Raw genomic sequence first — 26,121 nt, 5'->3', positions numbered from 1 at the left:
CAAATCCATTCACCATTTTTAATCCCATATTTCAACACTGAAGTTCCAAGGGCGGGGCTCAACAACATGCCTGAGATAGAGTATTTTCAGTCTGAAATTTTGCACCATAGGTAACACAGAGGGAAACTGTTAGGACTCTAAAATGTAGGAAAAACTGTAACTTTCCCCCCCAAAAAAGTCCCAGAGCTCAAGACATTATTACTTTGGATATGAACACTTGTGTTTAAGTTATTGATGCTTTACGAACTCTTCCAACACAGAGAATTTAGTTTGAGTCTAACATAGTAAAACACATCTATCTATCTATCTACCAATCATCCATATACGTAAGCCAGATTTCTCCCAGGGAAATCAGCGTTTGGTGGTCGCTGTCTTCACTGTCCCCTCGTAATACTGTAGCTGCGACAACAGAATGAGGACACCAACAGCACCAGGGGTCAACATAAGGTAAAATACAGCTCAAATCATAAATGATTACAGAGTGAAATCGTAAGCCATGCTTCCTCTCTTCATCATTCTCCTTTTGGAGAGGTTGGTGATTAAGGAAGGATTCCAGTCCCAGTGAATTATCATCTTAGCTAAAGCTCAGACGACATCCTTGGTGCCCCACTACAAAGTGAGGGTTGGCCTCCGGTAGACATAACATTCGGCCCATCCCCTGGACTTTCCTGCCTTCAGTAGATGCCTGATCAACAGAGTTTATGTTACTCTCGGTGACGGACCAAGGAGGGTCCTTGTTCAAAGGTTTCAAACCGTCTCCAAAAGTTAAGGTGCCCATTTTGAATTCGTGCACAGAAAATTGCCACCTGCCAGGTCAAAAAGAAAGAGAGAAAGCGAGTTCTCCCTTATCTCTGAAGAAATCAAAAGCATCTTCTCTTCACTGGCCTTATTTTCCACGAGCTTGTCCATCTGGTTCATAGTTGCCAGAACAGAGGGAGAAAAGGGCAGCAAATAAATGTCAGAGAGTCAGCCAATCTGCATAAATCTCCAACTCCTTCCCGAGAAACTCCTTCCTGGCCTGCTGGGCTTTCTAATCTTGTGACATGAGCCAACAGGCATCAGAACAATGTGGAAATCAAAAGCCTTATTTTGCCCAAGTCCAAACCCCTAACAGCAGTTTCCCCCCAAACCCACTTATCCACCAGATATGCACTAGGTTGCTGCCTTGCAGGAAAGCAACGTGATCTCAGCAACTAGGTCCCTTCCGTCCTGGATAAAGAAGGAATTCTGCGTGTTTTGGACTGACCACAGGAAGATCCACTTAATTCTTATTAAATTGTACTCTGAGAAAGCATCAAGACGACTCAGTCGGCTCCCAAATCTTGTTTCACAAAGTACAAAAGTAGTGAGCAGATTATAAGTAAATAACACTCCATATTCGATCAGAACTTCGAACGCGTTCTGGGCCACTAATATACCACCACAATCCTTTGAGGTAGCGGGGCAAATACCGTCACTCCCACTTCAGAGGAATCCAGCTCAGAATGGCTGGTGAGTTTCCCTTGACCACACAGCTAGTTAAGAGAGAAAACTGGGGCAAAAAGTAAAAGTCTTCTAACCCCAAAACCTTTCAGAAAATCACAGTTCCATCTGGTGCAGAACTAGACTTGGGCAGTCCAGTGTGCTCTGGTTTGTTCCAAAACCCACAAGTGGAGTAAACTTCAAGGCACTGAAAATTCAGCTTAATGGGCCACAAGAGAAACATTTGGACCAAATATTTCAATGCTTCCCAGGATGCTACTACCATGATATAAACTCAACTGTCGATTAGCTCCATTCAAACAAAGCAATAATAGTGATACCAATGGTAATAATTATATTTTGCATTTGTCCAGGGCTTTCCATGTCAAGCGTGAGCACACCCACTATCTGATGGAATGATGTGATTTTTTTTTTTTTGAGATGAGGAAATAAATGTTTTCACTTTAATTTCAAGGGCCTAGGAATAAAGCAATGCACATCTCTAATATGCCCTGGTGTCAGGTGAAGTAAAGCCATGTGAAGTTCTTAAATCTAAACAGCCTGGTCGCTGAAGCTGCCCGAGTAATCGGTTTCTTATTTCCTATGTAACTCTCAATAAAATCGAGGGGCATTTGATACTCAAGCAAAATTTATATTCCCAAGGGACAAATCGTTCAGGATAGCATTCTCTCCTCTAGCCCCCTTCCCGTTCACAGCTTGAAAAAGTGCCTCTGAAATCCAGGTCCCGGCGAAAGATCCCTCTCTGAAGCTGATGATCCCACAAACTGCAAAAATGCAACAGGCACGGTGTCCCCACTGCACACGCAGCTGCTTTATGGAAGGGCTTCCCTAGACTTAAATGAAAGTCTTGTCCAGAGGCCAGCTGGACCTCCGAACTGCAGGTTTTCACTTTGTCTCTATCACCAAGTCATAACCACAGAGCTGCTGACGTGGCTCGCAAGCCTCCAACCAGACAGCCTGGACCGGAGAGCTGATGAGTATTTAGCGCGGCCACCACCGCCCTGCAGCTTCCACACTTTCTCCCCGTTAGGAATCAGAAGCGCACTTGCAAGAAGCTCTCACCTTCAGTGAAGAAAAAGCGGAGCAGCCTGTCCTGAGATGTGCAGACTTAACAAAAGTCGTATTCGCTTGGCTTCTTAAAAAAATGTCCAGTCTGTCTATCTCTTCCGCTCTTGCTGCCACTTCTCCCAAGAACCAGCACGGAGTAAGTGTTATGTCAACTAAAGAGGCTTAAAAGGGGAAGAAAATGTGATCTAAACAAACCTCTAGGAGCAGACATCCTGCTGTAGGCTTCAATGGGAAACATTTGTTATGAAGTAATAAGAATTTGCATAATTTTGGGGGAAGACTTGTTTTCAAAGTCATTCTCTTTTTCACCTGCTTAGGCCTTTGCCGTGTATGGCTTTGGTTAAGTTTTGTTGATGGAGGCTCATGTTTAACCAACTGTTTTTAATTTACAAATTAAACTTGTCAGAAGTAGAAATCCTTCCCTTGGAACTCTTCCAATATGTCAAGAATTAATTCTAATGAAAACGGCATTGCCTAAATGCAGGATGGCCAGTCACTTATTTTATTTACACAAAGTCCTTCTCAGTTTCTTTGATAAAAGCAGCTAAATCTTTTTCCTCTTTCATGTTTTGTCAGCACTTGATTCCTTTTGTCCCTTGGCTATTTGCCTAGCTGTGGACAATAAGGCAGGAAGAATAGAAGCAGATTGTTGGAATGGCCCTCAATAAACCTAATTATGACATGTTGACTGCCCTCACCATGACACAGTCAAGGGACCCAGGCTTATTCAATTACCCTTGCCAGGTTTCTCTTTCAGACCTAAAGTTATCCTTTGACTGTTTGTATTTCTGAACAGTATTCATGTTCATTGTGAAAGAAAATCCCCTGGACTTTGAGGGGTTTTTAAGTTGGTGCTGTTATTGTAGCTAATTTTTATTAACTGAATGATAACATGATAAAGAAATAGACTTTTGTTATGTAATAAGAACAAATCAGTGTGTGCTGAAAGTTACACCTCTCTTTCCTTTCTCTTCCACCCAGCCAGGCAGGACGTGTAACCTGAATTAATAAACAAAATAATTTCTTCAGCCTGCATGTGCCTTACAACATGATACTGAGCCTGGCTCCACAGGATGGGGCCGTTGCTTCGATGTGATTCTTCTTAACTTAAAAATAATAATGACATGATTTGGGGGTGGGGGGGCGGGTGTGTGCGTTCTGTTTGGTTTTGCTTTTTAAGCGGCAAGGCGGTTCTTTGCCCTATTAACACCAGATAACATAAGTTCATTGATAACCTCTACGCCAACAGCTATTTCCGCAGCTGTTTGAGATAGACAGGATGAACAGTATTTAATTAAAACTCTGACTGCTGGTTGGAAGAGCCCTTTCCTCCTCGAACAGATTGTTCGGAGATCACGCCAGTGGTTCCCGCAAAGCCAGTGTATAAAAGCTGTGTGTCAAGTGAACAAAAGAGTGGAAAAATGAAGGAATGCCAAAAATCAGCTCCTGATCCATCCTAGCTTTTAAGTCAACTAGGTCTGATAGAATTAATATTCAATTGTATTTCAAGCTGCACAAAGCTTAGCAGGAACAATTGTTTTGTAAGATACAGCATCCCTGGGTAATTTCTTTTTCTTTCTTTTCTTTTTTTTTTTTCTTTCTGTTGAGAAACTCATTGTTCTTTTTAGATAATATGGTAGCCCTTGGGGACTATAAGAGAATTAAAAGTCAACCACAATATGACAAAGTAGGTGCTACAATTTCTTAAATCTGTTTGTCAACTTATTCCCTTCGTTAGAAAATTCCCATCATTCAAATAAAAGGAAGTCTAAATTGTAATCTGCCTTGCTAGTGAATTTGGAGTTTGGCATTTATGTGCTTTCTAGGGAAATTACTTTTTTAATCCTAATGTGAGAAATCAACTTCACAACAGACTTAAGAAGTGAAATATACGGAATCCTTAGCGCTTGAAGAAAGTTCAGATAAGTACTCTCTAGAATGTGTTCTGCTCTGCTGGCCCTTCTCCTTGCACACAGCAATACTTCCACTTTCTCCAAATTCTAAAGGGATATTTTTTATCTCAAACATCCAAAATGAACTGTACAACAAAGTCTTAAAACATCATTAATATAAATAATTTCAGTGAAATATATCTCTAAATTTTATAGAATGTCATTCTACAGTTTAGCCTTAGCATTTGATTTCATTTCTTTAATGCATATAAATCTGTATGGATACTGACTTTAAAATCCCTCTGAACAATTGCAAAAAATAATCCTAACAGCACTCTACTTATAAATAAAAAACACCTCCTTTAATAGCAGAGGGGAAAACAGTCCATGTCTCACCACTAGAAAGTTGAAGTGTTCTTCCAAAGTGTTCAAATTACTTTAATCAGCAAATGTAACCTCCCGTATAAAAGAAGTTTAAAAAATAAATCTGCTCTTGCTACTTTAGAGTGGAAATGTTATTAAAATATCCAACATGTCTCAATATTTTAACCTGAAGCATATGTATTTCTGCATTCCCTAAAATGCTTTAATGTTTTTATATAGTTAAATAGAATGGCAACTCTTAGAATCTCCACTAGCACTTCCCTAAGAAAACATGAAAAAAAGTAAGTAGAGGAAATCGAATACTCAGATCGAGTACTGCTCACCACCCCAAACTTGGCCAAGCATTATAAACGCCTGCCGTTCTAAAAGTTATATTGTTATCTTACTATTCGAACTATATTAAACAAATGTATGCCATAACTCTCACCAGCTCTCCTTCTTCAAACGTGTCGAGGGAGCACAAATTCGGGTTTAAGTCATAGGTTTGCTTATGGATACGGAAAGGAGAGTCGACAACTCGAATTGTTTTGATTTGTATGGAGTTACTCGACAAAAATTCTAATGGTGGCTAAAAGTAGCTGGGATCAGATTTCTTCTTTAATCTACAGGTCAAGTAGTGACTTTCTCGCTTATCAAATAAAAATTTTAATTTGCGATTCAAAGTTCAAAATCGCAATACATTTGATCTGAGTACAGGATAATCACTAAGAAAAATAGAAACAAACGCTTTCATATGGTAAACAGTAATAGTTATTATTCTGAATGTATAAAGGGCTATCGTTCCTCTTCCTGATGTTTTCGTTTTATAATGTTCAGCTTCTATCTCAAAAGATTAGTAGATATTTTGTAGCAATATTTGCTCACGTGTTTCCACAAATCTATTTGTTTAAGATAAAGAAAGCTACAACAAACCTTGAGCCATAGATTATCAGACACATAAGAAAAATTATGTACGCAAAGATTAATTTGGATATTTTATATGCTCTAAAAATTCTTCAAAAAATAAATTTTCACAAGGCATTTTACATTGTTAATTTTGTCATTTGGTCTTTGCAGTTAAGGTTCACTGTATTTGAATGATTCATAGTCTATTTTCAGAATATATACCCTAAAAAGTCAATATGTAAATGTTGACTTTTGAAATAATTTTCTTCCGCAAAAATAAAAGAGTAAAGAAATGAAGAGAAAAAAATTATTAAAATCTCTTCTTGATAGGCTATGACATCTTGCCTTGAATTGTTTTCAACGTAACAAAAATATCTCTTACATTCAAGTTTCTGAAATGCTTAATTGCCAAGTCCTTGCAAAAACAGTAGGTTTTCAGATTTGAAATTACCTACTGTTTAGAAGTTTCTCTCAAACTCTGGTTTTCATGGAAATTTTTAATTGATTCAAATCTGATTTCTTTTCCTGTCTATGCGTGTCTTTTAACCCAAGGCAGAAAAAAAAAAAAAAACCAACCAAAAAACTTATTGATCTGATTCAGTTTTTGACGACTACTAATGAGGGAGTTAATTTACATTTAAAATACAACAGCAGAAACAGATGAAGTGAATGCCGATTCTCTCTCCTCAAGCCCAGTTTCTAGCTTTGACTTGGTCAGCTCCCAGAAATCTCGTGTGTCCCTCTCTGGCCATAGGGAAAAATATCCAGACACAGATGATTTGAAAGAGGGGATGTTACTGTCCTGCTTAAGCAACTCTAACTTAAGGGGAAGCTCTCTAAACAATACCCCCCAGGGGTTTCCAGACTCTTCTGGAAGCCACCCTTTTGACAGGAGGTACAAGAAACCCTGCATTGCCCAGCGTGGATGGGGAAAGAGGCAGTGTGTCCACCTGTCCAATAGCACAGCAAGCTTCTGTCCTCACCCTCACTGTTCCAGCACCTGAAGTCCTTCCTTCCAAAGACGAGACAGGTAGGAATTTCTTCATCTACTAAGACGTAGAGAGAGGCCACAGGCCTCTCCACTCTTGCCCTGATTCCCCAGCTGCCTGGAGCCCCCGCTGTTTCTTCAAACAGCTGCCTGGGGCTCCCAAGAGTCTGCTGAGAATAGAACATAACCGTAGCTGCCACATCCTCCCAGAGCTGAGAGACACCATAGCCTTCACCTCACCAATGCTTCTGTTTCCCAGAGGAAGGGAGAGTGAGGTCCGGAGAGGAAAAGCAACCTGGTCATAGTCATGGTTTGGGAGACCTACAGGAAACATCTAAAAATTACCGGACCCAACTTTTATAGCTGAGGAAACCAAAGCCGCCCCCCTCCCCCAGCTGCCAAATTAAGGCTCTTGCCCACCTGCCCATATCCCATGAGTGGATGGATGTTCCTCATGTTCTGGTAAGGAATCCGTCCAGGATCCCTCTAGGGGCTCCCTGCAAGGACCAGGGATGCTATGCAGTATAAGGACCGCACAGGTAAGTTCTCAGTAGCTCCGGGTTGCCAAACCCAGGCTTTGGCTCCGGAAGTAAACAGGACAAGGCATGAGAAATGAAGAAGCATCCCGGCAACTCTAACATCCAAGACACAGTGGAGGGAAGCTCAGTTGTTGTTATTATTATTATTATCATCATTATTATTATTATTATTTTGCTTTCTCACACATCTGTGCCAAGCCTTCACCACGCACAGGGACCATCTCTCCTCACCTCTACCTTTCCTACCTTAAACTGAACAAGGACAAGGATAGATGCAGTTTTGTGGGACCTGAAGCTTTTATAATTTAGGGAGCCCCTCTTGAGAAGTAAAAAACCAACGTATCTTCATTTTGCCACATTTGCCAAAACCTAATGGCATGAAGATGCGTGGGGTCCCTTCCAGAGCCTAGAAGGGCTCACACAGGTGAGGATCCCTGAAACTCAAGGCCCATCCCCTCTATGGTGAGCTCCCCTCCGACAAGGACTCCTCTTTCATCCTCCACTTGGGGGGACCTCGGGGAGATGTCCACTGCTGCTGCATACCTGTGTCTGCTGTCATTTCCTAATACTTATAAAACATTGATCAGGTCTAAGTGCCAACACTGGGGGCTCAGCAGGAATTCAAGATCATTTGATAGTTCACAAATATGACAGGCTGTTTCAGAACCCCATATATCATAGGTGGAATAAATCCCAGCTATTCCACGGGGACATTCATGGCTTATATCCTCCAAAGCAAAGTGTTGCTGAGGCTCTCCAGGACCCCAGCACTGAGAGTCTGGGAGTCTCAGGCCTTCCAGAAGACCCCTGGAACTGATACAGTGCACTTTCCAGAAGCTTTTCCAGCCCGCAGATCCATCCTGGCTGCCCCCTGGACCCTAGTCCCCTTGAGGAGGGGAGCCTCATTTCTTCTGAGCTCTGACATCAGTCCAGGTGCCACTAGAAGTGTGAGAGCTCAGGCGCCTGGGTGGCTCAGTCGGTCGAGCATCTGACTCTTGGTTTTGGCTCGAGGTCATGATCTCATGGATCGTGGGATCAAGCCCTGCATCAGGCTCTGTGCTCGGCAGGGAGTCTGCTTGAAAATTCTCTCCCTCTGCCCCTACCCTCCTTCTCTTTCTCCAAAATCAGTCAATCAATCAATCAATCAATCTTAAAAAAAAAAAAGTGTGAGAGCTCAGATCAGATGCCTGTTCCTTGGGGAGGTTTTTGACTCAGGCAAGATGGGCCCCACAGTGCCCTCCCAGACTTTTCATGTTCTTCTGGCCCTGCTCTTTGCCAAGAAGCCCAAAGAACACAAGCCAAGGCTCTTCTCTGGCACCCGGGAAGTTGAGAAAATCCATCTGTGATGGAGAATGTTCCTGGCCTCACCTGGACCTGCCTCCTCCTGGATAGCTCACCGGTGTACCATGCCCTGGGAGATCATACTCACCAGCAAGAAGCTCCCTCATTTTAGAACTAGTCTTGCCATTCATCGTAAAGATAGGATCTACAGGGGTGTGTTTGAGGGGCAACAGAAACCTATTCCTTGCCCACCCCCCCCCCCAATGGTTTCCTTCCTACGTGGATACCTGGAATTCTACCATTAGGGATTCGTTCCTCCATGTTAGGTTATCAGCTCCAAGGGTCCTCTTGGAAACTGCCAACATCCCAGGGAGAGGTAACCAGTCGAGTCTCGATGTGAATGAGGAAGAGCTTGGTGGAAGCATATGTTACGTGTGTGTGTGTGGAGTAGGGGTGCACAAGAGGAAGATAAGCCAGATGGGAGCGGGATAGGGATGGGGGACACAGGGAACATGGGAGACAGACCTCCCTCTTTTTACCCAAGGTTAGCCCAGAGAGGCCTTTGTGAAAGGAAAATTGAGGGGGGGGGGACATTTTCAAAGGATTTGAAAGGTGGAGCACTGGGGGTAGGGAGAAAAAGCCCAAACTTCTTCTGGTAATATCATTTCCTATAAACTATACTTTGAGTGAAGTTCTATTTTTCCTAAAGCTTTTCCAAACGGATTTTCCAAGTACCAGGAATTTCAATGTGAAAGATAGTCATTGTCTTTCCTAATGAATTTAATTTGGGTTTTCAATTTAAAAAAAAAATAAAAAGGTTTCATTTCAGGGGAAGAATTGTTAGTTTAAACCAGTAACATTAAATTATAGTAATTCAATAAAATGATAAATTTAGACAGCAAACAAAATTCAGACCGAATTTGGTTTTCTACGTCATCTGTATTTTGTAATAAGGAAATCGGTCCTCTTCTTATCTGCCCAAGGTATATGCTAATACTCCATTACAAAGAAAAGCCTGCACAGTGACTTAGTTTCAATTTCCCCGAAAAAAGGAGAGACCACGTGACACAAGAGTGTGCCCAGTAATGAGTCCTTGCTGCGACCTGCAGAAGATCTGTAGGTGCCCACCCTCCACTGACCACTTACTGAGCCTCTGAGGAAAACAAGGTGAGGTGGTCTTCCCAGCCACCAACTGGCTTTCAGCTCAGGAATGCCCTGAGACACACCAGCTGATACTTTCCACAGGCAAGAAGAAGACACTGAAGAGTCGAGGCCCAAAAATTTCACTGAGAAGAGCCCAGAAGCCAAATCCCAAATCGGCCAGTTGAGTTTCCACCCTGGCCTCCATCTTGGAACCCATCCCCTGGATGACAGGGGACCTGCCAAGACCCCAGCATCCCTCCAGCCCCTGGACTCTTCAGGCCGGCTCTCTGCAGTTTCTGACCTGATGCTGAGATCCCAGTCTCCCATTTGCCATCTTTTTCTCAGACAAAAATTCAGCAAGTATTCAGAGCTTGGCAGGGCCAGTGACCACAAGCAGACATTGGCTTCCAGTAAGAAATTATAGAAGTTGCTTTCTGCCACCCTCTGATAAATGTGTGTCGTGCTCACACAGGCCCCGGATGTGCCCTGTCTGCACAAAAGCCAAGCGAGTCTACCACCTGGAAAGTTTCCACACTGGATAGCTTCCCAAATCATATTCCTCGCTGGTGTACTGCTAGTCTCCCCGCCCCCCCAGGCGCTGTGAGGAGACCCTCGTTTATGGACCCCCAGCCCCTTTTAGAAATGCTCTGAGAAAACGTTAGAAGCTCCAATCTTTTTCAAAGAGAACCAATGATTCCAGACACTGAGATCCCATTCATTTGCAAATCATGAAATGGAAAGTTATTTCCCCCAATGAACCCATGGGTCCCTTTTTATTTTAAAAAGCGACAAATCTACAAATCAGGAGAGGGAGCTGCTCTCACAACTAAGTCCCTGTTTGCTGACAAGGAGCCAGCCCCCTGGACAATGCTCCCCCTTTACCTGCGTGGGGGAGAACAACGCGGGGATGTGTCAGAATCTAAAGTTTGGTTACTCCGCCGACGTGGGTCTGAAAACCGCATTATTTTCTCCGGTCTAAATTTCTGTTGAGAACATCACAGCAATCTGACAAACAAATCAAAATTTCTTCCAAATTAACCCTCCCTAGGCCCTCCTTCTTGTGTGGAGAGCTGCATACTTGTGCAGGTAGTAATCAGATGTCACAAATTATGGGCCTGATTCAATCCAAATTATGCACAGAGCTGGGGGTCGGGGGGGAGGGAAAGCTGCTTTTGATTCTTCTCAGCTCTTTACAGATGCTCTTAACACCAGGCCTGTTTACATGTCCAAACTGACTCCTTCAGATTTCCATAAGCAAGTCAGAGGGGAAACAGGGAGAGAACCCAGAGCACCCATCTAGCTGCTTTCTAAGGAAGCACAGATGAAAGTTCTGGTATGAGGAGAGCGGACTTTCTGCCTTAGCCTGGCACAAGTGTGCTCGAAGACTGGCGGCGAGAAGAGTCAAGACAGAAGACTGGTTTTGTTTTTCTGTTATTTTTTTAAAACCAAATCAAGATACTGCTTTTCAAAAATAAATCCTTAGCTCCCAGCTCATTCTCCTATTTCTGAAAGGCCCATTCCTAAAAAGGAATGACCTGAAACATTTACTTCATAATATTTATTGGCGTTCACCTCTTCCATTTTCCCAAGACGGTTTGGAGAGGGTTGTTTTTCTCCTATGGTTGGAACATGGTTCTTTCTGGCTCATTTCACAGACTCAGACTCCCAGCTTAGGTAAGCCAGGTACTGAGCAGCATCAACAACTGAATTCCTGGGCATCAGATTTAAGGGAAAATAGGCCGAAATGATTTGAGGGAGGCAAGGTATGTGCAAAAACATAAAAAGTCCTTTGTGCATTGAAGGGAATGGATACATGCCCCTTAAAAGTTTGTAAAATTAAAGATCAGCCTTTACCAAACTCAAGAAACCCCAAGAACACCAGGCCAGCCCTTCTCAAAAATTAGAAATATAAGACCCTATTTTATTATTCATGATCTGCTCTCTTACTAGTTCAACCCTGATTTGGTGACCCTGACAGACAACTTCTCTTTTGTAACGAAACAATCAGAGTAAGTTGCCTTGAAATTGTTATAAAATTGTCCATAACTTTTCCAGCACAGAAAGAAAAATAGCTAAGAATGCTTATCATAAATATGTTAATATATGATGAGGGGGCAGGGAGTGAAATGAACAGTAGACAAAAAATAAAATAAAATAAAATAAAAAGAGGAACCAAAAAGTCAAAGAGAAAAAGCTTTCCTTGGATTTAGAGAATGTTCCATCTGGAGCAATAACAGATTAGAGGAATTTCCAGAGGATAGTCACTGTTGGCAGAACAACTCCCTAAGCAGAAATTTCAAAACCTGTGCTCTAATAAATGTACAGTGGTAGAGAAGAGTGTTTCGTTTTTCTCGTGCTCGTGGCCATGGGCAAACACGCTTCTGCACCATGTTTGCTAAGCATTCCCCTGTTTGTTCTCAACGCAGTACCAAAATTCCACCAAAGCTATCAAAATTACAAATGCCTTCCCTTTGTCCTTACCATGGACAAATTATTTCACGAAGAAACACACACATGTGCCAAATGGTGGCGTTCGATTGGAAACTACCTAATGCTAAATAAATCATTTGCCAAGGCAATGGAATACTATACAGCTGTATAAACAGGCTGTGGAGGCCACCGGGCCCTGATGCGGAGTAATTGCCGAGATACAGTCTCAAGGGGGCAGGGAGGGGGCGTGGGAAGCAAGGCACAGGACAGTTTCTAGAGTGGGCTACCATGTGCGCGAAAGGAGAGAACATTTTTTTTTTTTTTTTTTTTTTTTTTTTTTTTTAAAGATTTTATTCATTTATTTGAGAGAGAGAATGAGATAGAGCATGAGAGTGGGGAGGGTCAGAGGGAGAAGCAGACTCCCCGCCGAGCAGGGAGCCCGATGCGGGACTCGATCCCGGGACTCCAGGACCATGACCTGAGCCGAAGGCAGTCGCTTAACCAACTGAGCCACCCAGGCGCCCCAAGGAGAGAACATTTTTAAGAGAGGGAAATATAATTATTGATGCATAGACTCTCTAGAAAGGTGACCAAGATACTGAGGGACAAGGATGGGAAGAAAACCTGTTACTGTCTATCCCTCTGTATCTTCGGAATTATGTAAGAGTGAATGTTTTACCCCGCCAAAATAAATAGGATGATTTAAAGATGAAATCTGACAAAGTATATATTTCATCTGAATGTTTGCATCCACAAGAGGCCAATCCTTGCAATCAAAGAACACTTCCCTTTTGAGGCTGAGAGTTGGCCCCCATAATCCAGGAGTCCTCCTGCATCTCAAAGCCTTCGGGGTGGGGGTGGGGAGGCAGCAGGGTCCAGAAGGAAGGCCCCGTGGCTGGCCAGCAAGTTTTTATCTGTTCACTGGGGGCCGCCAACCAAGGCGCCCCGGCTGCCTGCCGGGCTGCCTAAGCCCCAACAGCTGCATAAACTTGCCTTGCCCCAGCCTGACCTATTTCGGAGACAGGTCAGACCAGTGCATGCGGGGATAAGAAAACAACCTTCCTTCTCCGCAGTGGCTGTACTAGCAAGCTGTTCCAGTGGGGGAAACGTGGGGCAGGAGCTCTCCAGACCCCCAAAAGCCTCACAAGCCAGGCTATTTGTTTTCAACTCTTGCATTGCACCCCGGATAACACACAAGTCCTGAGCTTTGGGAACTGGATGGAGGGAAATCAAATAGAAAGGTCATTGAAATGTATCCTCCAGCTTAACGAATGCTACTTTGGAAAGTTTCTTTAATATTTGTGAACTCAAATTTGATAGGAGGGGGGTTAAGTAGAACCATGCACAAAGAAAGAGGAATGTACACAGTCTCACGTGCGAAGCTAAGAAGATACTTAAGGACAATGAAGTAGCCTCAAGACGGGACAGAATGAGAAATTGTGCAAAAGCAATTCTGTAAAATGAAGCATTGCAAAGAATTTCAGGAGCACGAAGGCATGCATGCATGAGACCTATTTTCAAAAAGCAACCTGTTTGTCAATCTCTGATGGAGCAAAAAGAACCTGTTGAAAAACAAACAAACAACGAAAGAAAGAACAAAAGAACAAAAGAAAGAGAGAAGTTCAATTTGGAGGACTCTGAAAAAGCCAAGTTAATCTAAGAGAGAAAAGTAATCTTTGCCGAAAACTGGGAGAAAAATAACTTAGAAATATCTTCTGACATCTCAGTGAATGGCTTTAGAATTTTGTTATTTTTCTTATCTGGTAAGTCAATAAAATCTATTATATTAAATAGTTGCTTGCAAACTCAATTTTTTGACTCAGTGAAAGTGAAGTGTGTGTGTGTGTGTGTGTGTGTGTGTGTGTGTGTGTTCCTTCATTGTTGCTCCTAAGCCCTGAATTAAGCTTTTATCTGCCTTTGGGCAGAGCCCATCTGCCAGCAGGCTGGTCACTTTCTGCATGTTCAGAGGGTTTTCTCCCCCAGGATTTTGAGTCTTCCTATGATACATGTAATTTGTGCACAACTTGCATCTTCTCATTTTCTTCTCATATCGCCCTGGGAAGTTGGTATGATGTGCCCCATCTTATAGATGTCAAAACTAAAGTTCAAGGGGTCACAACTGAGATGTGCTTGGTCGTAATTTTAGAGTAAAATAAGATTTGCAAGAACAGGCCACTTTTGCCTGGGGTACGGGTTCTTACAGTGCAAGCAAAGGCAAGAAAAGGGACTTGGGGGCGTGTTTAAATCAGAACAGACAAGAAACACTCAAATGCTTTAGTGAACCTCAATCAGGAAACTGGCCAAGTAGGGATTCAGAAAGAAGAAACCTGTTGCTTTTCTTATAATAAAATGAATTGGACCAATTAATTTTCTTTAGTTCATGTTAAGCTCAACCATGGTAATTGAGACACACACACCCACACATACTCACCCCCACTGGCCAAGATTTTCTTAATCATGATAATATATTTGAATATTGAAAGAGTTTTAAAATGCATTTGAAGATAGACTCTATAAGTCTACAATTATTTTAAAATAAAATGTATTTTTAAAGAGATAGGCCCTGTAAGGGAAATAAGGAAGATATTAATATCTCTATACAATGCCCAATTGCTTGTTGACTGGATAAGTTATGTCTATTCTAGGGTTTGCCAAAGGAAAAAAAAAAAGATAAAAGGGGTATGTTGGCATATCTATGTACCTATAAAATCACCAGCCTACAAATGTAGGCTTTCTATTAAAAATGAAAATTTGTATGTCACCATATAAGTATTCACTAAGAAAGTACACAAAAATTAAACCGATCCCATGTTACACTATAAATTGCAAAGCGATTAACTTTCCTTTCTTCACTATTCTACCCTGACTTATTTATTGCTTCCATCTAATGACATAAAGGCAAGGACATTTAAATCTGCAGTTGTCTCCAGAAATATGCCTATCAGCCGATTACAAAAAATTCTAAAAATTTACATTTAAGCCTCCATAAAACTATACTGTTTGAACTCACAATATGACCCTGGACATTTTTTAATGCTAAAAATCAGTGGTATTTCCTCTCCCTCAGTTCCATGTTGGTCAGCCAAGAAGAGTCTCCCACCTTGTTCACAAAGCATTTTGATTAGCTATTTTTAAATGGAATCCATCGATTGGCTCCTAGAACCAAGATGTTATTACTATACTGCTGTAGACGCATTAAATCTGGCCAAAGAAAAGTACGTACAGTCACAAAATCCCTAAATGGGTTGAAGGAGACAAATATCCAGCTAGGTTGTTATTGCCTGTCATGAGTTCTAATTTGTTTTACTGAGGAAGATTGACTTCCCAATCACTGCAGTAAGGAGGGCATAAAAACTCAGACTACTTTGATCAAGCTGCTTCACCCCAAAGAGAAGAGATTCTTTGTTGTTGTTGCTGTTGTTTACTTAAAATCCTGCAGCAAAAATCTAAATGCTACAAACTTTGCTGCATGCAATGTACAAGGTAAAACTCTTTCTCAGGATTCTCCTTCCTAGGAGAAATGTGCATCAAATCAAATTCTAAATTTTACATCACCCTTTAGTAATATACACTTTCTTCTTTAAAGAGAAGTGGCCACTTCCGTAGCAGAAGTTATCTGTTTGTCTTTTCTTAGTTTTTATCAGGAAGGATTAGGAAAACAGACATTGAAGGTAAGAATTCTTTGAACCTTTCCTCAAGCATCCTCAGCAACTACTTTCCATGGGTTTCATATTTTCTTTTAACAATGGTAAAGTTTCTAACTCATCTCCCTCAAATAGATGTTTTGTAATGTTAACAGGCGTTTTGATAACTGTGCTTGTTCCTTCCAAGTTACAAACTGAAATTATATATATTCTGGTTATTTGGGAGCATAATCCTAACACAGATAATTTGAGAGAAAGCTTTCTTAGAAGACAGATGTTCTGATTCCAGCAAAAGTTCAATGCTACTGGGGCTCAGTGTTTGGCCCAACACTGTAAGACAGAGCTGAGACCTGAACTGTGACATTCTCCACCAGAGACCAGCAGCAACGGGGCAAGAAAATATTTCCCAACAGAGCAGAAGATGGTCCCCTGTTCCCACCTTGGTGTGCATCTTCCAAAAGAAGGGCAACTTCTAAAATTCCCTTTCACTTTCTCTGATCACAGTTCCTCAGCTAAAGGCAGCCAGTTCTTTTTTTTTTTTTTTTTACAATAATATCAAAATCGTATTTAATCTTTCCCAACTTTATTGAGAAATAATTGGCATAAGCCAGTTCTTGAGTCAGTAATTCTGCCTTGGTGCTGAGATCAGGCCCAATTTAGAGCTCGATTCTGCTGCCCTCCCTGTCAGTACATGAACACATAGCCTGTTGCCCAAGGGGGGAAAGTTACTTTAACTCCATATGTATATGAAATATACATGTACATGTGGAATATGCAACAAAGAACTCTCTAATGCTGCATCTGGACCCAGGACAAGGTAACCAAAACAGATCTGAGCTGACTCACCCTTCCAGCTTAATCCATTTCAGGCAGTTGCTCTACACAGAAATGATTGGGACTATATCAAAGAACATTTGAGCATAGGTCGAATATTAATTAATTGGGAGATTATAATAGAATATATTTGAAAATATCCACTAATGGTTCTGTACGTCAAGACTCATCTTGTTCAAGAGTGAACAAGAAAAAATAAAAATAAAATGAAATAAAGATACAGCCCTTTGCACAATTATTTAGTAGTGCAATGAGCACAGTCAGAGGAGGGGATTCAGGAAGACAGATCCATGATGCACATTTGAATATCCAAAGCCTGAATCTGGCATAAATTTCACCTCAGTGATTTGTTGGCATTTGCAAATTAAGCACAGAGATGGTATTTCCAAAAAAGCCCTTGCAGGAATTTTAGCTCTCATAATAAAAGAAAAAAAAATCTATCCAAATATATTGAATTCTTAAGCTAAAAAAAAAAAAAAGGCTAATAGTTCATCTAAAAATCAACAGCCAAAAAGTCATAAAATCATTCAGGGAAAGATTTTTCCTAGCATTCAACAGCAGGGCTGAATAAGAATTGGAAGGCTATGCTGTTACCTCAAATTCTGATGACTCTAGAAGTGTAATCCATTGGACAAATGAGCTTTTATTTTGTGCAACGGGATAAAGTTTACTGCCAGCATAATTCATAGTGACGAACTTACAAATAAACTCTAATGATGCACAAACTATACACACAAATACATGTCTACTCCTACATTGTAGGGGGTTAAGAATATACAGGAGACTCATATAACCATCTATAAACACACAAAAATATAGAAACACATGTAGAAAAATGTAGTCAGTATAACTCCCAGTTTCCCGTGTATTTAATTATTCCCCACTCAGTTTTAGATAAAAAATCTGACATCTTTCCTTTACATCATTCCAGCTTAGAAGACAACTTTGGTGAAAGAAAGTTCCATATTTAAAAATTTAGGGACATGCGGATAGTAGCTTCCCTGCCTCCGGCCACCCTCCAAAAATGAGAATCCATTTGATGATAAATTCACCATCTTAGCCTAAGCTCTAAACAAGAAATCACCATAGGATAATTAAAAACACCCCATGAATCTCTTCTCTACAAACCTACGACATGTAACTGGTTTGGGTTCCTATTTCTTAAAGAGAATTTGGTCAATCCTCCTTAGAGGTTTCAGAGGAAAAGGAGGATTTTCCAAGACAGATAAGTTGAAATGATCCCGCTTTGATCTCTGTGGTTAAGAATCCCTCACAATAGAAGATGGCCACTGAGGGGCCGCGATCCCGGCCTTTTAATGCGTAACAATGCTATCAACAAACAGCTACTTAATCAATATTTGGCCAGAGCTGCTGAAAACTTCCTTTTCAGATTTTAATTCCTAGTTGTAAAACAACCCCAGAGCAGCCAGTGAGATAAGGCATTAAACTGACTGCTTAATTGTCTGTTAGTGTCGTGTTAGTTATATATGTACATTCTTAATGGTTCCTTAATCTTTATTTACCCGCATAAATAAGTTACCTGTCTAGAACCCCACCGAACTGAATATTTCTGTCCCCAGTCCTGGACAAACTCTCACTCTTTATTTGTTGCCGCTGTTGTGACTTTTAATTTTCGTTTGCTATTTACTTGTGCACGACTTAAACATTTAACCTCATGGTTAGGAAGGATTTTTTTTTTTTTTTTTTTTTGTCTTCAAAATATATTTATTCGTGGATATTGCAACTGGGCTCAGTGGCGACGCTCCTATTCTCCTGATTGATTTCCGCACATCCCACTCTCCTGAACCGGGGCGCACTTGCTGGTTCTGCCTCACCGCCCCCACGGGTTTTATTGCGAAGCCCTGGGGACTCTTAAATGACCCTTCAGTAATTATTACGCACTTGAAGCCCCTACGTCCCCGTTCCGGTGCTATCAACAATCAAATCAAGCCCCAAAATAAACATACGATTTCAAGCATTAATTAGAAAATCTGCATGTTTTCAATAAGGCTAGAAAGCAAACATACAGCAGCCAACCAAACAAAACAAACAAGCAAAAAGGAAAAACCTACAAGACCCGAATTCTGGTGGTTTGCTTTTCTTCTTTCTTTCTTTCTCTCTTTCTTTCTTTCTTTTTTCTTTCTTTCTCTCCTTCCTTCCTTCCTTTCTTCCTTCCTTCCTTCTTTTTTTTATCATCTGAACAGAATACCGTTACCGCTACGTCCCTGAAAAAAACGCAGCGCGGCGTTTTAATTTCAAGTTCTGATATTTCCAATACACTTTTAAATGGGTGCTATTTCCTTGTTGAGTATCGCAAGGGCTTCAGAAAACATAAAATTCACTCAAAAGACTAGAGGCGACATTGGGGTCAAATTTGGGATTCTGACAAATGGACTTGGAGAGTGGGCTGTCCACTTTAATAAAGGTTCCGATGCCACAAACCTAAGATCTTATACCCCATGATTTCAGTCTGTGGGAAAGTTCCTCCCCCGCCTCCCCCGCTTTGCCTCGCGCCAAAATGTCCCTCCCTGCTAAGTCGGGGGGAAGAAACGGCCTTCCGTTCCTTTCGACTTCAGTCGCCCCCGTTAATGATAAAGTGCTCCTTTCATGATTCCGTTGGAAATGAAATATTTCAAGGGTCTTTAAAACTTTTCTGCGTTTTTAATTGCTTTCTCTTATGCCCCGCTGAAAAGCTGACGTCGTCCTAGTTATTTCAGAAAAGCTCACACGTGTACAAACAAAACGGGACTCGAGCAAAACTTTTCTCACTTTCACCTTCTCAAATTAAAAAAAATAATAAGTAGACCTGCTTTTCATAAATGTCAAATAGGAAGGGAGAGATATGAACGGAGTAGAAGCCTGAAGCGACCTATGCTTGGGGTCTTTTAGCCTAATCTTGGAAATTGTTGCAAACCTCCCACGCTCACTAGTGATTTTTAAAGGGGGACAGCGAAGTCCTATGAAAGTGTATCTCCAGTCCCAATCAAAACATCAATTGGGCAATCTGGCCTCTCTCCCCCTGCACTCCCGAGCTACCACTTCAAAGCCCGCTGCAACAAGTCAGTAATTGTAACGTTGCATCTAAATATTTAAGCGAGAGTCTTGCCGTCGCGTGTCCCATTTACAGTCCTCATCTGTCCTCTAATTCCATTACGGCACAAAGCAAAAATGTTTCCTAAAACTCACAAACAGGAAAAGCGTCACCCTGCTGGAGGACGAGGACGAGGAGGAGGAGGAGGAAGAAGAGATGAAGGAGCAGTTTCTATTGATTAGTCACTGCTTTTGTGTTAAGGGCTTTCTTTAAAATAAAAAAAAATGGGGGGAGGTTGCAGAAATTTCACTAATGTGAGCCTCAGGCAAGAGAGGAAAAAAAAAGGAGAAGGGGGGGGGAGGCGGGCTGTGTCTAGATGAAAGTGAGAAGGACATAAAGGAGGCAATTGAGTCGGCTGCAGCCCGGCGAGCTAAGCTTCGAGCCGGCCGGAGCGCAGGGGAGGGGGCGGCGCGGCGCTTTGGCGCAGGGCGCAGGAGTGGGGGCCGACCCATTGTGGCGGCGCCCGCGGGCCCGCTCCGCCGCGCTGGGGGAGGAACAGAGGCGCCCATTGAGTGGCCGCAGCGGAGGCTGTGCCCACGGCCCCCGATGCTGCGACCGGGGCCTGGCTCCTCCGACTGCGCCTGTTCCGATCTCGGTGCTGGCCGGAGGGCCGGGACCAGGCGCGGGGTGTGGCCGGCGGGGGCGGGGCGGGGGGGTTGCTGTCCCCGGCCTCCCAACCTTCTCATTCCACCCGGGCAAAGGAGCTGGAAGGATGGACCCAGGAGGGGTACACAGCGTCTAGCGCGCGCCAGGGCTCAAGGGCCTGAGCGCACCGAGTCTGCACGCTGAGCAGCTCTTGGATTGGGCAAGGGACAAGGGAAAGTTGAGAAGGTAAAAGGGGTCACCTAGGAGAAAGGCCACACACTGGAGAGAAAAAATGAGAGCAGCTCTGACGTCTTTCAGGGTGCCTCTCTTCCTGTGTCCTACAGCCTGACAAGCAGAAAGATGTCCCCCGGAAAGCCAGTCTTAACATCCCCCCCCCTTCTACCCCCCAAGGAAGCTGGAACCTCCGGAGAGAGCGCGTTGCCCTGCTCAGGGCACCCAAAGGTCCTTTCTTGGCCAGCCTCTTCCCTCTCGGCCAGGGAGCTCAGGTTGCTTTATCAACATCCATTCTATTTTACAAGCAGGGCAGCCGGTGACTTTTGGTGCCCAAACAACAGAGGTAATTTTTTTTTTTTTGAGGTTTCTAGACTTCCCTTTAAACTACACTTCACTCTGTCCTCTCTCTGTGCCCCTCTTGCCCTCCAGGGCTTATCTGGAAAAGGAGCTAGAGCCGCTAAAAAGAGGGACACTGCATCTTCTCTGACAACCCCAAATTAAATTAGGCTTCAGCCTCTGCGGAGTGTGTGTGTTTTCAACTGTACAGCCCCCGCTGGGGAGAATACTCTGATTTTAAAAATGGTAGCAATTGCCCTTGAATGGCAGCCGGCCCAGCTAGACGGCCCAAAAGACTAGAAACATTTTGTAGGTGAAATAGCCACTTTTTCCACGCTGGAGAGTCCATAAAACTTCCTGGCGCAGAAGCTATTGGAGCTCATTGAATAATTCATCCCTCATTGCAAGCCCATAATGTCTATTCTCGGCCCTTTGTGGAGCTGTTTTCTCTTCTTTTCTCCTTGAATTATAAAAAGGTTGCCTTCCTTTGTTCACATCAAGCTGCTGCGAGCTGGAGCTTTGTCTAGGCCGAGCTAAAGTGTGAGTTTCAATGGACTCTCCAGGCTTTGTCTCCCAAGTTCATCTCCAAGTGTAGATTGTGTAGAGAAGGCCTTCTTTGTAAAAGCTGGAAAAGTTGTACAAATGTTTGACCAGCTCATTTGGGGTGTTTTGTCTCCTGGGCCTCGGTTGCCTGTGCTGCCAGGGAGCGGCCGGTCTGCCGCCGGGGCCCCCAGCAACAAGTAGCAGAGCCGCGCTACCCCCATGCTGCTTCCTGAGCCTCTCCGATAGCTCTGGGCTTCTTGCCCCTCTGCCCACAGGGGCCCGTTGGGTTTGGGATTGGCTGGTTTCTCTCCTTCCTCCCTCCCCAGTACCTCTCTGCTGCATCTAGGCCTGGAATAAAAGCCGGGGTGTCGCCTAAGACACTAGAGCAGAAAAGCACCCCTCCCAAAGGAGGGGCTTAAACTAAGACCCTGTGAGTCCCCTGCTTTTAAGGAAAGCAACAGCCTATGTATCTCCCTGCCCAGCCTGCCGTAGTTTTTGGTGTCTTTTCCTGATTGCCTGTGTGTCCCAGAACATCGACACTTCTGTTGATCCCTGAAATCAGCTGTTTGGGTTTGTCACATCCAAATCTAAGTGTCTCTTCAAGGTCGTGTACAGATTTTGCATTGGTTTGTAAAGCCGCGGCCAGCCACTGGGTTGGGCAATGAAAGCAAAAGAAGTGACCAGCTTTCCACCCACAGTCCTACTCTGGAGGCCACCTGCTGAGGGTACAGACCCAGCTGGTCACAGAGGGTGTCCAAGCCCACCTGGAGAGCCACCTACCCTTCCTGGGCAAGTCAAAACTCAACTCCACCCACCAAAGCCCCGGGCCCTGAAGGGGCAATTCAAGGTGTGGCAGGGACGCCAGGTGCCTCCCGACCCTCTGTGACTTGGAAGAGGTGTGACCATCCCCAGGGCCAAAACTGCAGAGTGGAAAACTGCTGCAGGGATCCCTTTCCAGTTCAACTTCCACGGGTTGGCTTTCCTTTTGGGGAGAGGGGGACACCTTTAGATTCTCCAGACCATGTGTGGCAGGTATAAGGGAAGTAGGCTGCACTTCATGGCTCCAAAGGAGAGACTCTCTCTTGATGATGACAGGTCACAGCCAACAAGGAGCAGGTGGCCCGCACCTTTGGGTGGAGACAGGGCACCAACACCACGGCCCCAAGAACCCACATCTTAGGCTGATTTTCCTTCCTAGACACACACACACAGAAATCAAGCCCCATCGCATTTGAAAACCAATTTATAGCACAAAACAACCAACTTACATATATGTATGTATGATGTATTATGTATGTATTTATAAGGCAGTCAACGTGGTGCAACTCTGGGGCCCCACTGCCCGCAAAGAGTTTTGAGTCCTTCTCTCCCACCCCTTCTCTAATAATGGGAACCCCTCTGAAGATCTGGGCTTTTCCTTAGGGCACAAAAGTTCCTTCAACTCCCGGAGGCTCACAGACTGTCCCCAGCCCCTCAAGCGCCCGGTCCCGTACACCTGAGGGCAAGAGGGTAGCCCTGCACCAAACCGCAGTTCGCAGTTCTAGACTCCGAGGGGCTGAGGCTGGTGCAGAAGAAAGACTTATAAAGTAGAAAAAGAAAGAAAAGAGATTTTTGTTTTAATTTCAAGTGCGCCTCTGGTCTTTCACTTGAATGCTCTTCCCCGGGTGCAGTGGATACGAGCGAGGAGGGACCTTGACCCGAGCCGGGGCTGGCCCGCGCGCTCAGGCCCGCGACGTCAGAGCGCGGATGTCGCCGAGGCGCGGGGCCCTGAGCGCGCTGCCCAAGCGCGCCGCGGCTTACCTCGCTCGCTCAGGATGCCGTCGATACTGTGTTTCGCCTTCTTCTCACTCTCCTCGGCCTCCTTCCTGTCCAGGTCAGCCTCCTCCTCTTCGCCTTTCCCGAATTTACTCCTCAGGATGCGGCTGATGGAACTCACTGGAGGCGGGAGGAGGGTGGGAGCGCGGACGACTGAGCCTTACCAGGCTGTGCAGGAAGGAGCCCCCGAACCCCCAGCCCGGACCCTAGAGCGGCTGCCCTGCACAACTCGCCTGTCTCCTCCTGCGGGGCATCCTCGACCTTCTACCACCCCTTCAACCTCCCACTCTAACCCCCCACCCCACAATCCGCACCTCCAAGTTAGACCCGGCAACTGCGGTCTCTGGCCCTCTCGTCCCGGCGAGAAGCATTTCCCTTTTTCACTCTACAGACGGGGCTCTAGGTCTCCAATCTAAGAGAATTCTCTGGCCAGCCCACCCAGCATCCCCTACCACCACCTGGTATTAGGCCTCCGCGGTCCGCGTTAAGGGAGGAAGAACCACAGCAGACCCGTCCCCTGCAATTCAACTTTTTTTTTTTTTTTTGAGGCTATAAAGGGTTTAAATTTCAACTGCTGAATCGTTTCCTATTGTAAAAAATCAAAAGAAAATGCACTCTCCCCCATTTATTTTTTCCAGATTCCCGTCTGGTAAACAAATCCATACTCTGAAATATCTCGTTCTCGCAGGGGGGAAAGGGAGTTTCCTTTTAATTAAAAACAAACTCTCCCGCGCGCCCTCGCGCTCGCCCCTGCGTTCGCCCCTCTTCTCCCTCCGCCTCCTCCTCCCTCCCGGGCCGCCGGGGGCGCCGGATGGTCCCTGGGACTCTCGGGAAAAATCCGGGCCGTTGCCGAAACCTCCCCTCCTTTGCGCACAACGCAGAGCCTCAGCTGGTGCAGCCCCATCTCCCTTCGGTTGGGGTTACCAAAACATTTGTTTCTCTTTAAAAGGGAGCATCAATATTAATAGACGCCTGGCCTCTGCCTTGCGTTTCCTGCCTTTGCCTCCTCCACAGAAATCCTCTTTGGGGAGCCCTTGGCGGTCTCTCAACCCCAGGACCAGCAGCTCAGCCCCCTCTCGGTAAAACACCAAGAGCGCGTCTGGCTCGTGACTATTTCAGGGCCCCGGGAGGGGCTGCCTCCCGATCGCCCAGATCGATCTTGGGGTGACTGTGGCTCGGATGACCCGCCCGGGGAATAACGTCTGACGGCCACACCTCAAGAAGACGTTAATGGGCCTGGTACCTGAGGGCACAGTGTTTCGATCACAGACAGCGTCCTTAAGTAATTTGTCTCGAATTTCCCAGCTGAACATGCCCGGGTTCTCTCTTTTGTATTCCTCAATTTTCTTCTCCACGTCAGGCGTTGTCACCTGCTTTAAGAGAACAGGCAGGCAGGCGTTGGTACCCAGTACTCTGGGCCAAATGTGGTGGCCCCACCGCCTCCAGGCGGATCGGGATGCTCCATCTTGCACCCCCAGGGAAGACCCCCTTGTCAGCAAAAGGACCCCAACTCTCTGAAGTTTACTTTTAGGAAGGGGTAGAAGTGAGATCGCCCCACCCCTGGGGACCCTCTTCCTCCCTAGTTAAGCTTGGACAATCAGGATTAAAAAGGAAGAATTATAACAACTTGCGGTGGCGGGGATGGTGTACTTTCTGATCCCTGAAAAGAAAGAAAGTCAACTCCTTACACAGAAACAACATGAAAACGAAACTAAAAAGGGGAGTGTTTGAAAGAGAAGCAATATTCAAGTTAGATCTGCAACTTGTACTTCTCCCCCAAAAAACACAAGATTTTAGCTAAATTGAAGAACAGAATGAAATGCAAAAGCTGATTATATGGGTTTTTAAAAAAAATAATCAGAGTGGATAACAAATATGGATAATTTGAGAGAATAGCTCTTTTTTTTTTTTCAATAAAAGTAGTTTCCAGAGATTCTTGGAGAGGTTGCAAGGGGATCTGGGGTGGAGGGAGGGAGGGAGGATGGGGAGCAGGGTGTTTGGAAGTCTTCAGTTTACCAGAACCCTCCTTTTGATTTTGCCTTGTGGCAACTAGAAAATTATATTGGATTTTCCCCACATGGAGAAGAAAAGACAGACCCTGTGTAATCCCCTCCCACTGAGCCTTAGCCAGTGTGACTCTTTCATTTTTTAAAAGGAACCAAAATAATTTGAGGATAGTACCAAACTGCTTTTTAAATGCCAAGTCATCTCCGCTCATTACAAAGAAAACAAATCACCCAGTTTTTGACTCCCTGAAGACAATTTGGACTGGAGGAGATTGGGGACAGAAGGTGGGAGAGAAACCATTAGAAAACCAAAAGTGGCTCCTTAGATTAGGTTTGGCAAGGGCAGTGCAGTGGGTGGGAGCTGGGAAGACTCTTGGGGAAGAAACCAGCAACAGGTGGGCACATACAGCTGCTTGCTTTAGGGGTTTGCTTATTAAAATAATTCGATGAGTATTCTAGGGTTCCGGCACATTTTTTAAAATGCTATAATATCTCCTTTGCAAAAAGGCTGGAGTTTTCCCTTAGCATTTATGGAGGAGCAGCGGCCCAGGCAGCAACCGAATCCTCCCACCCCCAGCACACACACACACACACACACCATAGGCCGCTTGAAAAATAACTCCTTGGAAGGCCCCAGATGATAGTGCTTGTCCCCTGCCCCATCTTCTCTAACCCAGGAGACCACAGGCCCCCGCGCTCACCTTGGGCTTGCTGCCACCAATGGCACCAGGACGGATGGAGCCCGTCTCCTGGTACCTGCACAGGATCTTAGAGACGCAGCCGTGGGACACACGCAACTGGCGGGAGATGACACAGGGCCGGATTCCGTGGTGGGCCATCTCCACGATCTTGTGGCGGATGTGGTTGGGTAGCGGCCTGCCGTTGATGAACACACCGCCAAGCTGGTTGACGCGGCCCTGGCCGAGGGGAGTGGACACTGG

At 44.4% G+C, this 26,121-nt stretch overlaps 1 protein-coding gene across 2 annotated transcripts in view; it reads right to left on the bottom strand.

The window, feature by feature from the left end:
• The window catches only part of PAX3 (paired box 3), a 95,262-nt gene that overhangs the window by 67,766 nt on the left and 1,375 nt on the right, over nucleotides 1–26,121 (bottom strand). The window contains exons 2-4 of one of the 2 annotated variants that reach the window (XM_032410689.1): nucleotides 25,882–26,117; nucleotides 24,418–24,547; nucleotides 23,160–23,294 (exon numbers count right to left, since the gene is read on the bottom strand). In XM_032410689.1, the coding sequence (XP_032266580.1) occupies nucleotides 23,160–23,294; nucleotides 24,418–24,547; nucleotides 25,882–26,117 (501 nt within the window). The remainder of the gene's footprint in view (nucleotides 1–23,159; nucleotides 23,295–24,417; nucleotides 24,548–25,881; nucleotides 26,118–26,121) is intronic. The other variant, XM_032410784.1, reaches the window with a different exon arrangement.

This window comes from Phoca vitulina, unplaced genomic scaffold, assembly GCF_004348235.1.
Source record: "Phoca vitulina isolate PV1807 unplaced genomic scaffold, GSC_HSeal_1.0 scaffold1, whole genome shotgun sequence".
NCBI lineage: Eukaryota > Metazoa > Chordata > Mammalia > Carnivora > Phocidae > Phoca > Phoca vitulina.
The sequence above is the reverse complement of the archived record's forward strand: the minus strand, read 5'-3'. Positions and strand labels throughout refer to the sequence as shown.